The 12842-nt window shown below is 36.0% G+C and overlaps 4 protein-coding genes across 5 annotated transcripts; all 4 read left to right on the top strand.

Annotated features, from left to right (window-relative positions):
* Positions 854 to 3298, top strand: LOC107642785 (caltractin). The gene is made up of 7 exons (XM_016346258.2): positions 854 to 1022; positions 1428 to 1563; positions 1652 to 1688; positions 1782 to 1809; positions 2170 to 2322; positions 2401 to 2503; positions 3037 to 3298. Exons 1-7 carry the CDS (start codon positions 1020 to 1022, stop codon positions 3099 to 3101), a joined length of 525 nt encoding a protein of 174 aa, XP_016201744.1. The 5' UTR covers positions 854 to 1019; the 3' UTR covers positions 3102 to 3298.
* Positions 3692 to 5823, top strand: LOC107642782 (eukaryotic initiation factor 4A-I). Of its 2 annotated transcripts, none has more exons than XM_021122966.1 (4): positions 3692 to 3978; positions 4075 to 4453; positions 4538 to 4635; positions 5008 to 5823. In XM_021122966.1, the coding sequence occupies exons 1-4, from the start codon at positions 3871 to 3873 to the stop codon at positions 5017 to 5019; spliced, it is 597 nt and encodes a 198-aa protein (XP_020978625.1). In that variant the 5' UTR covers positions 3692 to 3870; the 3' UTR covers positions 5020 to 5823. The 2 variants fall into 2 exon arrangements, with proteins under 2 accessions (XP_020978625.1, XP_016201742.1); XM_016346256.2 differs by having other exon boundaries at positions 4741 to 5612.
* LOC107642786 (calmodulin-like protein 1) lies at positions 9256 to 10116 on the top strand. Its single transcript, XM_016346259.2, has one exon. The coding sequence runs from the start codon at positions 9372 to 9374 to the stop codon at positions 9888 to 9890; it is 519 nt and encodes a 172-aa protein (XP_016201745.1). The 5' UTR covers positions 9256 to 9371; the 3' UTR covers positions 9891 to 10116.
* On the top strand, positions 11433 to 12522 carry LOC107642784. The gene is made up of 2 exons (XM_016346257.2): positions 11433 to 12079; positions 12164 to 12522. Exons 1-2 carry the CDS (start codon positions 11567 to 11569, stop codon positions 12215 to 12217), a joined length of 567 nt encoding a protein of 188 aa, XP_016201743.1. The 5' UTR covers positions 11433 to 11566; the 3' UTR covers positions 12218 to 12522.

Here is a 12842-nt window from a genome sequence, read left to right on the forward strand (position 1 = left end):
TAAAATCAATGTGCGTTATTAATGATATAAGATTTGATCATTTTATGATTAGAATCAAATATTATTATCATGATTACCACGATCGGTGCCAATATCATATTATTATTATTATTATTATTATTATTATTATTGTTATTAAAAATATTTTTAATTGATAATTGAAAAGTAGTTTAATAGTGCATTAAATATTGATTTGATATAATAATAATGAAGATATGTTCCTAAATTGGTATAATTATAATAAAGATATTTTTTATAAAATAATTTAGAATAGATGAAAAATTTCATGCATTTTGGAAGAAAAACAGATTCACGAGGGATTGACACGTCACCTGTATTAGCTAGGGAAAAACCCGATTTTAGTATATTAAGTAGATAGAGAATTTAAAATTTACCTTTTGATGAAGAGAAGATGACCACTAGACAAGAAATAGAAAAAGAAGGTTAAAAATATGAAACTAAGAAAATAGTTTAAGAGAATAAATGAGTGACGACTGAGATTAAAAACAGAAGAAGCCTAAATTTAATTAGGTTAACTAATAGTCAAAATCATAAAAAGATAAAAATGGGCTTAGACTTTTAATAATTACGCTTAGTTTATTTGTAGTGGGATCATTTAAAATGGGGATATATATATATTGGTTTAAAAATATCAAATGACACTGGGGCAAGTGTCCCCCATTCATAAGCATGGGTCCGTGCCTGACTAGACTTGAATCCGGGTACAGCTTCTTGTGAGGCAGCATATTCTGCCACTAGATAAAAAAACATTCCTTTTTGGTATTCTGGGCCTGTGTAGGAAGTTATTGGGCTTTAATTGAATAAGAATTGTTGGGATGGCCCAAGCTAAAATAGTGTGGGTCCTAACTGGGTTTTCTTAAACGCGCATCATTGATCCTCCTCTCTGGTCTGAATTCCAAGGAAGAAGATCCTCAGACCTTGTTTCAACTTTCAATTGTGCGCGTGATCTTCTTGTGTTTGACGTTGTTGCTGCTGTTGCTGCATTATCTCGCACAAATATGGTGCGTTCTCTCCCTGCTTCTCTCTTCTCACTCTCTTGCTGTTTCGTTTCATAATAAATCCCTACCCCTATCTTTGATCAATTTTCAATTTTGATTTCACTTGATCACTAGCTGTTCAATTTGATAACTTGCTGTTAATGTAATACATACACTAACCCATTGTTCTTCTCTATGAATTTTCTCAATCAAATCTAAATTTCTCACTCCCCCCGCCCTAATTGCTCCTCTTTCCCGTTTTGTTTACTTTAATCCTTTGAGCGAGAGACACCGCGAGTACAACATAGGTTGTTCAACACAGAATTTAGCTATGCTTTCGATCATTGATCATTGTTTATTGGTAAAGGAATAGCATGCTGCCTCCTAGACAATAACTCTTCTTTTGGTATGCACCTTTTGTTTTTCCAGTCAGCTATATATAGAGGGGAATCGTATAGAGGGGAATCCAGGAAGCACAGCAAATCGAGAGGACGCCATCATTTGACCCAGCAGAAAAAGCAGGAGATTAAGGAAGCTTTTGAATTATTTGACACTGATGGCTCAGGTTTTCTGCATTCTATCATCAAAATAGTAACGACTATACTTTAATGTATATTTTAAAATGCTAATATTTATATTTTGATGATTTATAGGTACTATTGATGCCAAGGAGCTGAATGTTGCCATGAGGTATGTTTTATTGTTTTATCTTTCACAAGATTGATATTTTAAGTATTACTTCTTGGCTATGTAGTCTTCATAACAAAATATCATCTTTTTCAGGGCCCTAGGGTTCGAGATGACAGAAGAGGTATTATTACCTATATGTTCAATTCTCTCTACCTTACTTATGGTTGAATGGAGTTTCCTAAGAGAAACTGGTTCCATTATGTTGTTTTTGTCTAGTTAAAGAATTATTGTTCTTTGTGTGATGAAGAAGGGAGATGAAGTTATCTTCTCCTATTCTCCTCTTATTTAGTCATATTGAACATTTATATGTGATTATTACTCCTTATTCCAAGCTAGGGAGTCAATTACCTGAAATGGATTCAAAATTTACTATAGCAGAATAGCACTGGTTTGTTTATGGTGCTGTATGAGATATCATCTTGTCATTCTTTTTGTTAGAAGTCTGTTTGTCTCGCTTACAGATAGTACATTGTTATTCCAGCAAATAAATCAAATGATAGCAGATGTGGACAAGGATGGTAGTGGTGCAATTGACTATGAAGAGTTTGAGTACATGATGACGGCCAAAATAGGAGAAAGGGACACTAAGGAAGAGCTCATGAAAGCTTTTCAGATTATTGATCAAGATAAAAATGTAAGTGTTTTTACTTTTGTACATCGTTTCTGCATCATCTTCTTGATTCTCATTGCCTGGGCTTTGGGGCAAGTGCAGGGAAAGATATCTGTATCAGACATCAAGCGCATTGCGAAAGAGCTAGGTGAAAGATTCACTGACAGAGAGATCCAGGACATGGTTGAGGCGGCAGACATAGATGGTAAGTTAATCATATTCTGTCCAAATCTATGTTCTAAGTTCTAACATGAAATTTTTTTGCCTATACTCCTCTATGTCTGAAAAGTTTGTGTGACAAATTTTGCAATGACTTAGATTCCAATTAAGGTTTTCTGTGATAATAATGTATGAAACTGGGCCTGCCATCATAGTTAATAACACATGCATGGCACATCATAGTTATAATTTTGCAGAGGTTAAGATTGGCTAGTCCCTTGACTGACTTTCAATTTTGATTTTATGAATTATTGGCCCTAATGTTGGATTGTTATCTTTTAAGGAAATTTCAAACTGTTTTCTAATTCCTTTTTAGATTGAATTTAATGATTAATGCTAACTATTTGTTAGATATGTCATGGTTTTAATCATGAACACTTGGTTGATGGCTTGATTGGTTTCCTTGTAAAAAGTTACTAACAAGAATATTTGAACATATTAAAAGTTCATCGAACGCAAATGCAGTAATATACTTGTAATTGATATTTTATTTTATTTTTTTGGTTTTAAAATGTGCAGATGATGGAGAGGTTAATGCGGAGGAGTTCATAAGGATGATGAACAGAACCAACTACCATCACTAATCATATAGGAGTATTAGTTTGTGTGTCCTATTGTGAAAATCGTATGAATGACTCGAATCGTTTGTGTATTACCGACAAATAACATAGCTTTATGTCCGCTATTTCTTTTTGTTGTAGTTTATTTATTTGAATTATTCTTAAATCTAAATGATATTTCTTAATTTTAAGGATATCACATTCACATTGTCATTTTTTAATTCTGATATTGAAAAAAATGATGTGTTATCCACCATTATTAGGTTTTGAGTGATATTCACCGCTGTTAACAGATCAGAAGGTCCGATTTAGTCAACAAATTGGATGTTGGGTTTTTTTAAATCCTCAATTCTGATCCATCGATTTGGGTTTTTAAAATTATTTTATTCGTTTAATTATAAAACCTATTCTCCGATTTGCTACACACTTGACCAAAAAAAATTTCGCACACACAATATTTAGGGTCTGATTTGTTCATCAATTAAATTTGAGCATAAATCAGAGACTAGATTTTTTCTCTCTGATAATATCGATTTGTGTATTATTGTTTAAAAAAGTTAATTCCGTATTAATACAAGACACTTCAGTTCACATTGTTAGAAATTTTAATTACTCAGTAGTTGAAAATTGTCCAATAATTTAACCTATCTAACTAAATTACTCAGCAACATTTTAATGGCCTCTGAATGAATTATGAATAATCCATAATATAAATGTAATTAGAGGAAAATTTAAATAGATAATGGATGGTAATAAATATATGATGGTAATGAATCATTGCAAGTGATGGTAAATGGCCATGGAGAACGTTGAGGGAGGATCTCCTTGTACAGGGACGGGGTTTCAGTCTGGACAGTGCCGCCATTTCTATCTTGCGGTTGACAGGCTTCAGTTCAAGATGGTATGGTATCTAATCTTATTTTAATTCGTTTCTGTGAATCAATCTCATTAATTAGGGTTTGGTTTATTGATTCTTTCACTCTGCTCCTACTCCCAGCAAACGGTGGTGGATCTGCTGGGCCTTGTGGGGCGACGACCCTCCCTTCCGATGGTTGTGTGCTGCAGCACCCGCGACGACCTTGACTGTCTCTGCTCCGCCGTGTCCGGCCTCCCCTTCATCTCCTCTTCCCCCCTCTACAGCGACCTTTCTGAACACCAACGCGCTTCTACTCTCGACAAGTTTCGCCACTTGAACCACCCCACTGACCATGACGACGACAAGGAGCGCACCTCCCATATGATCATCGTCACCGACGCCTGCCTTCCTCTGCTTTCTTCCGGGGAGTGTCCCCTGAACGCTCATCTTCTCATCAACTACGACCTACCCCCGAAGAAGGAAACTTATGGCAGGCGTTTAGCCACTTGTTTATCACCTGGTTCTTTCTTTCTTTCTTGCCTTTTTTGTGTGCTCAAAGTGGATTGGATTATTGTTGCTAAGATTTTATGAGTTGTTTCTGCAGATGGTGTTGTGATCAATATGGTTGTTGGTGGGGAAGTGGTTACTCTCAAAGCTATTGAAGAGAGCAGCAATATTATCATGCAAGAGATGCCAATGCAGGTCACTTTATTTCCTCTCTTTGAATTCTTCCTACTTTAAGAATTTGTTTCTTCTGTTGTTAAATTAAACACTCTTTTCGTATTCATATATAAACATCTTTTGCAGATTCTTGACATCTTATGAAGAGTGAAACCAGATAATTGGATCGTCTGTGTGAATTCTAATTGTTCTCAGTGTTCTGTGTCCCATCACAGCTATAGACATTCTTTTTTTTCCCTTATTCCTTCAAACTATTTTGCATGTGTACTTTTGTTCTAGGTTCAGATTCAGATTACATTACCTGTTTGTTGCAAAATGTTCTGTCCTTAGATATATCTTGTTATATATTGTTGAAATTTGTAAAGATTAAATGGGAAGGAAACTTTTTAACAGGCTGATAGGTAAAGACTAGTTACCAAGCTGCTGATAGTGTGGCTACCAATGGTACCCTTCCTTCCAGAGCAAAATTCATCATAGTAGTGAGTTGATTCATGGTGATAAATTCAGAACAGAAAAAAGCTTCATGTAATTTTAAAATAGTTGAACCAAGTACCAAATAAAAAAGGTAGTTTATTTTAGACAAATTAGCATAATTTATTGAAGCAGCTTGTTTTCATAGCATTCAGCCTCTAAATCTATGGCAAGATGGTCATTGGTCATATCATTGTGTATGTATGCTGGGAAAACTGATTGGGAGGCGCAAGTGTTAAGGTCTGAAGAGTTGATTGGCAAAGGCGAAGAGAATGATAGTAAATGAGGGCATGAAGGGACTGATATCTGCTTAATAAATTAGCAGCTAATCTAGTCCTTACTAAATGTCGTTTTTAATGACGAATGACCTCTTTAGTAGCTCTTCTATTTTCTCGAGTCTATAACTATATATAATAATTTGTTAAAATATATATTAAAAAGGTGAAAGTCTAGCTATGTTGGTGGCTCAAAGGTGAACATTTAGTGTGTTTTTGTAATCATCTAGACCTTGCTTTGTTGTTGTTGCAGGATTTTGTGTGTTTGGCTTTGACTTGATTGGTTTTGATTGATTATTTATCCTTGATGGCATTGTTGAAGGGGATTTTAATTAATTAAGGATTAGTCTTTGTACGTTTCTTTTTTTCTTGGGTAAGGTTGTAACTTAATAATCGGAAAAAAGATATAGAATCATTGTTTTTCTTATATAAATAGTATTTTGTATAAAGAGATATTCTTCAACCGGCCTAAAGAGAATATAGGCATACACAAGTTGGAATAATAAAACAGTATTCTCAGCCACAGCTACTCATGATCTCTGAATTTCTTCTATGTTGATAAGCTATATTAATTCTCCCTCAAACGAAGTAACCAACTTAATTAGTCTTGAATGAATTCATAGCATGTTATACTTCCTAATTAGTCTCTTCCCTTAATTAGCTTGAAGCTATTAGTTAATGAATGGGTTCTAAGCCTATCGTCCTTGTGTTGTTCATCACTTCCGCCAGCATTATTATGGCAGAAGATGAAGAAGATGCCGCGATGTATAAACTGTTGGAAGCCCTTACTCCAACTCCATATGGTTGGTCCAAGAACACCTCCCACTGCAACTGGAAAGGCGTGACGTGTGATACCTACAACTCAGTGGACTGTCACTCACCGGAATACTGCCCCCAAATCTCAACGACCTCTCCGATCTCATCCAACTCGACCTCTCTCAAAACAATCTCACGGGGCCGGTGCCTGTCCTCACCGACCTCTACTACCTCGAAGAAGTCAACTTGCCCTTCAACAAATTCACTTGCATCAATCACACTTCCTTCAAAGATCTACTCGCCTAAGCAACAACTTCAACCTCGCGGCATGGACCTTCTCTGACTCTATCACTCTCAGTCAGAGACTCAGAGTGACAGTGATCTTGAATATCTTCACCTCAGCGCCACTAACTCGTACTCCACCTTACCAGATATATTCATGTCCTTCCCCAGATTGCGAGAATTGCTTCTCTCTATAACAACCTGAATGGGGAAATCCCCAACTCTTTAGCACAAACTGGAATGGAGAGTTTAGCCCTTGACAGCCAGAAATCAGGCTTCTCAGGCTCCATAGATGTGCTCTCCAACATGATCCTCTTGAAGGAGGTGTGACTCCAACATAACAATTTCACAGGTCACCTTCCTGACCTAACTAACTTCCACTATTTGACTGAATTGAGGCTTCACAACAATTTCTTAACCGGTACCGTTCCATCTTTTTTGGCGGCTCTACCCCGGTTGAATCAACTTTCTTTGGAGAACAACATGCTGACGGGTCCATTACCAAAGTTTGGAAAGCATGTGAACCTCACTTTCCAACCAATCAACAGGTTGTGTCCACAATCTGAAGGACTCTATGACCAGATGGTTTTGCTTGACATTGCACAAGCATTTGGGTATCCAATTCAGTTGGCCAGTTCATGGAGATGGGACAACACTGATTGCCAAGATTAGAGTTTCATTGTGTGCCAACAAGGGAACGTCGTTGTTGCTATGAATTTGTCAAGGCAAGGTTTAACGGGCTTGATCCCTCCTTCGTTTGCTAATTTAAGTGATTCGAAGAATTTGAATTTAAGTGGAAATAATTTGAGGGGTTCAATACCTAAGAGCTTCACAACATTGCCTAGAGTTTCTAGACTTGTCTTATAACAACCTATCTGGAGACAGTTCTCAAACGCATCCACCTGCATTCCCAATTCCTTGGAGGATAGCAGGTATTTTCATAAGAATTCCATTGCACTAGCCCTAATTTCATCATATTTATGTATAATTTTTTTAGAACATTATATATTTTTTTGTACATATGTGCAGGTGCATTAGCAATGGCGACATGTATTAGATTTGTAATAATTATTGTGATTATTTATAATGGAAAAAGGTGTCTTAATTTAATAAGAAAACTTTACTTCAAGAAAGTAAGAACCTTTTTCAATCACAATGACGAGGAGGATTTCATGAAAAAACATAGCTTTTTGGCACTAAAGCAGTACAGTTATTCAGAAGTTAAAAAAATGACTAAGTCATTCCAACATAAATTAGGACAAGGAGGATTTGAAACTGTGTACAAAGGAACCTTATACGATGATATTCCTATTGCGGTAAAAGTGATAAGTGAATCAAAGGGAACTGGAGAAGAATTCATGAACGAAGTTGTTAGCATAAGTAGAACATCACATGTCAATATAGTTTTACTTTTTGGATTTTGTTATGAAAAAAATAAAAGGGCACTTGTATATGAATTTATGTGAAATGGTTCACTAGATAAGTTCACTAATAGAAAAAGATCTCCAAATACCAATTGTTGTTTGGGATATTATATAAAATCACAATTGGTATTGCTCAAGGATTAGAATACTTGTATTGAGGATGTAGTATAAGAATTGCTCATCTCTAAATCAAACTTCAAAGTACTCTTTTAAATGAAGAGTTTTGTCCAAAAAATTTCTGATTTTGTACTAGTTAAATTGTGCAAAAAAAAAGAGAGCATAATATTTTTATTGGGTGCTAGAGAAACTGTCAGATACATTGCTCCAAAAGTTTTAACTCGAAAATATGGTAGAGTTTCTCATAAATATGATGTTTTATAGTTGTGGTATGTTAATTTTCGAAATAGTTAGAGGAAGAAATTATGAATGCGGAAAATCACATACTAGTTGAGATAACATTCATTCAAGTTATTCTTCAATCATCGAAGAAGAAGCTGAGATATTAAAGAAGATGATCATGGTGAGTCTTTGGTGCATTCAAACAATCCCAACGAATCGGCCATGTATTAGTAAAGTAATAGAAATGTTAGAAGGACCCTCCAATCAGTGCCGTTTCTTCCAAATCCCACCCCATATTTTCCTAACATTCTCGTACCCTTATAATTTTCAGAAACATCTTCCAGTAATGGTATATATGTAACACAGTCAATAACTCAAGAAGAAGACGTACCATAAAATTGAATGAGTTCAAGAAAGTTAATTCCGATGCATCTTATCTCTTTGCATTAGTTTGTGTGACTTTCAAGTACATCAAAAAGAAAATGATGCACGTGGACCTCACTCATCACTGGTTGATGCATATTTTTATTGTGGTCGATAATATTTTGATAAGGAAAAATATAGGTACCAACATATTATCTACCAACTTATTATCAATAATAATTAATTATTATATTTTAAATATATATATAAAGAGACACATCCAGAAAATATATCTATAAAGTCACTTCTATTAAACACAACCATAAAAAAGACATTTTTATTAGATACATCCACGAAGACACTTCCATAAAACACAGTTATAAATAAGAGTTGGTAGAAGTTGGCAGATATGCTGTTGGTAACGTAGCGGACCGTTTTGATAAACCATGGGCAAGTTAAATATTATGTTTTATAAATTTGATTAAGATTGGTGTAAAACACAGGTTCAGTGCCGTTGTTACAAGTGACCGAAGAATAGGATTCAGTTTGAATAGTGTTGAAGACACGGTTTCATAAAGCAAGATGGAAGGTAGTGTTGTCCACAGATATGAGATGCAATTTAACTTGAACCACACACTCATCAAATAATAACCAGAATAAAATTCTTCGAATATTACCAAACTCAATAATCAGACGCGTAAGAATGTAGGTCAAAAGTATATAGTTTAAACTCTGAGAGTTATTCTATATATCACTTTATGTATCTATATAAGCTAGATTTACCATGTTGTAGCAATCATAACGTGAAGAAGGAAAATATACATTATTTTGTATCCAAGTAGAAAAAATGTCCAAGTTTAGTTTCCTTAAGTCTAATTCTAGCATATCATCTTCAAACAAGAACAGCTTTACATCAAGAAGAGGGAGTTTGAAGCCAAAAGCAGAGGAAATGAAATGGGTGTTCGAGAAATTCGACAGCAACAAAGATGGAAAGATATCAGTCCAAGAGTACAAGGCTGCTGCAAAGGCCTTGGATAGAGGAATGGGTGATGCTGAGGTGGCGAAGGCATTCGAATTGATGGACAAAGATGGAGACGGATTCATTGAGTTGAATGAATTGATGGAGATGTTTGGTGAAGGGAGGATGAAGGAAGCAGAGATGAAGAAGGCTTTCGAGGTGTTCGACTTGAATGGCGATGGGAAGATCAGTGCTGAGGAGCTGTCACAAATTCTGAAGAGGCTTGGCGAGGGTTGCAGCCTGAGTGCTTGTAGGAAGATGGTGAAGGGTGTTGATGGTAATGGCGATGGTTTTATTGACTTTAATGAGTTCATCACCATGATGACCACCACTAACAATGAAGTTTAATGGGTCGGGCCAATAAACATACCAATAATCGATCCATCTATGTTTGGCCCAATTGATATTATAATAATGTACAATTGTTATTATCTGGTTACAGCTGCCCGTGTGAGTTTCGAAATTTGAAAGCATGTACATCGCTTCTTCTGCCGCTTTATTCTATCCATGTACAATCCGTGTATACGGAGACATCAAGATAATAAACACTATCAATTAACATTTAAAGCACACAGATTCTGCATTTTTCATTAACGTTTATTTCAATCACAAACTATTAATATTTCCTCTGCTGGGTTTCTTGGACACTGCCACTACATACACGTGCTTTCAGGAATTCATTTTCTAATTAATTATTTATAATTTGGTTACTTCTGTTCTTCTTCATTCTTGTCTCTTGCCTTTCTCCAAAGGTCTTCCTTTCCCAATCTCATGTTTTATCTCAACAATATCTTACACAAAACTCCAAACTTTGATTTTAAATTTTACTATCTATATTCAACGTTGAAATTGAAATACTAGAGTAAATCCAAGGGCACCGGTCCACTACATACAAGCCTACAAAATCTATCTCATTCATGTTTCCCACTTTCCCATAATGTTGCTTGTTCTACTTAATTATATCTCCATCCTATAGAGAGAGAGAGATTTTACAAGAATAAATGAAAGATTTGAATTAAGATGATAGTTTAACTCGAAAAGTGGTGCAATATTGAAAAAGAAAAACACAAGTCACAAGCAGTTTGAATTTGGAATATGTTAATTTATTAGGTGTAGGTCCATGTGTGTCTCACATGAAGAAAACAATTGGCATCACAATCAATCAATCAATCAATCAACATCATACACTTGTCTTTTATTTACTTACATATTATCAGTGATGCCAATGAAACAGTAAGTTACAGCTACCACTCCAAATTTGCATAATCATGGACACCCAAGTAAAACTAGTTAATCTAACAATGAAGTGATCTGGCATTGGGAAAGAAGTAATTAAGATGAAAATGGAGGGAAGTGCTAACAAGATAGGAGACCAAAAGCAAGTGAAGTTGCGGATTGGGGGTTTGACTGGTCCATATTAGAATGCTCGGAATGAACCACGTGGCATTACCCCATTAGGCTAACCACTTGAAAAGAGTTGAAGCACGTGAGTGACAACCATGTCCTTTGGCTGCAAGTTATTATTATTATTTTAAGTACCCTGTGTCCTTTCCTTGCGAACACACTAGTGAAGAGTGAAGAGTGAAGAGAAGTGAATGGATCGTGGCACGTGATACCTTGCAATTTGGGGGGGTCACGTGGTTAGTTTTGATGGGTCAGTGTCGCCAGCGCATACTTTTGCAGTCAAAGAGGGGGTCTGGTCAACTAATCAAGCAGACCTGTTGCTGTGGCATGCATGCACTGCCCCCTGCCACCACCACCACCACTACTCCCATTAATTATTACAATTACAATCTAATCACAAGGGGAATAATAATGTCCGTAGGGTAAAATGGTAAGAAAGACTTTGTGTTTGATCCACTTCACTTGTGTCCAAATCCATGTCATGACAAAAAAGAAAAGGAAGGTGTGAGGAATGTACATACATGTATAAATACAAAGTGGGGTTGTAACAGTGAGAAGAGAAAGTAGAATTTATTAGGCTTCTTTAAGCCTTTAGATACATGTTGTTGTTCTGAAATCTCATGGCATGCTTAGAAATGTACAACTCCTCCGATCACCACCACCACCATCCATGCGGCGCCCCAATGAGCCCCAGAATCTCCTTCTCAAACGACTTCGTCGATATCCAACAACCTATGAAGCAGCAAGAGATAACAGATCAAGCTCCTCCGGCTTCCTCGGACTTCGAGTTCTCAGTCACCAACTACTCAATGATGAGCGCTGACGAGCTCTTCTTCAAGGGCAGGTTGTTGCCGTACAAGGACAACAAGCCTCTTGGTCATACAGCCCCCACCACTCTCAGGGAGGAGCTTCTTCTTCATCATGATGACCATCATCACGATGCTTCTTCTTCTTCTGCTTTCTCACTCAGACCTCCAAAGTCTTCTTCTTCTTCTTCTTCACCAAGGTGGAAGGCCTTTCTGGGTCTCAGAAAAACCCACATTGCTTCTAGTAAGAAAGCTGACAAGCCTGAACCTACAACTCCCTCCTTATTGCTCAATCAGGGATCACCATCAATTAATCTCACTTCTCAGGTTTAATTATATTAATGAATCACTTTCTTAGCGCATTCAGTTATTTTACTTGATCTGACTTTTGCTTATGTTGTTTTTATACAGGATGTGATGAATGAGGGAGGCTCAAGCTGCACTGATTTGGAGATTGGGATTTAAAACGGCTATGAAGGAAGCTTCTTAAGTTAAATTAATTAAGGTGCTGCTTGAATTTGTAGAGGAATTAATGGACCAATTTTTGTTGTCCTTGTTGTTTTTGTTCCTTGCCTTTATGTGGTAGGATTTTGCCTTGTTGTAACGATTTATGTTCATTTCGTAGTAGGGATTAGGATTTCGGGTGTTGCCTGTACAAATTTAATCTGCTTTTCTAATCTTTTTCTTCATGCATTTCAACATCTACGTGCAACTGTTATTTGACTCATTGTTATTAATTCCAAAACACAAACATGTCCTTCTTCTTTTCACTATCATTTTTTTTTTGTTTTTTTTTACTGTATCCTCCGGTCTAGCAGTTTAACAACTAATCTATTGTAGATCTAAGTTTCATTTAAAGATTTGTTGTTAGTTAATGTCTTCTTAATTGGCCAAAAAGGTTCAATAAAGTTGGCTTTGGCTTCTTGCCTCTTCTTTTATTTTCAGATCTCTTGTGAGGAACGGAGGGAGATCTGACTCTGAGTATACATTTCCCTAACTAGCTAGCTGTAATTAGTATACATTTTTTCTTGTGATATTTAATTAATCTAATCTTCATGTAATGGAATTCATATTGGGACCAATGTCACAC

The sequence above is a fragment of the Arachis ipaensis genome, chromosome B05 (assembly GCF_000816755.2).
Source record: "Arachis ipaensis cultivar K30076 chromosome B05, Araip1.1, whole genome shotgun sequence".
NCBI classification, from domain to species: domain Eukaryota; kingdom Viridiplantae; phylum Streptophyta; class Magnoliopsida; order Fabales; family Fabaceae; genus Arachis; species Arachis ipaensis.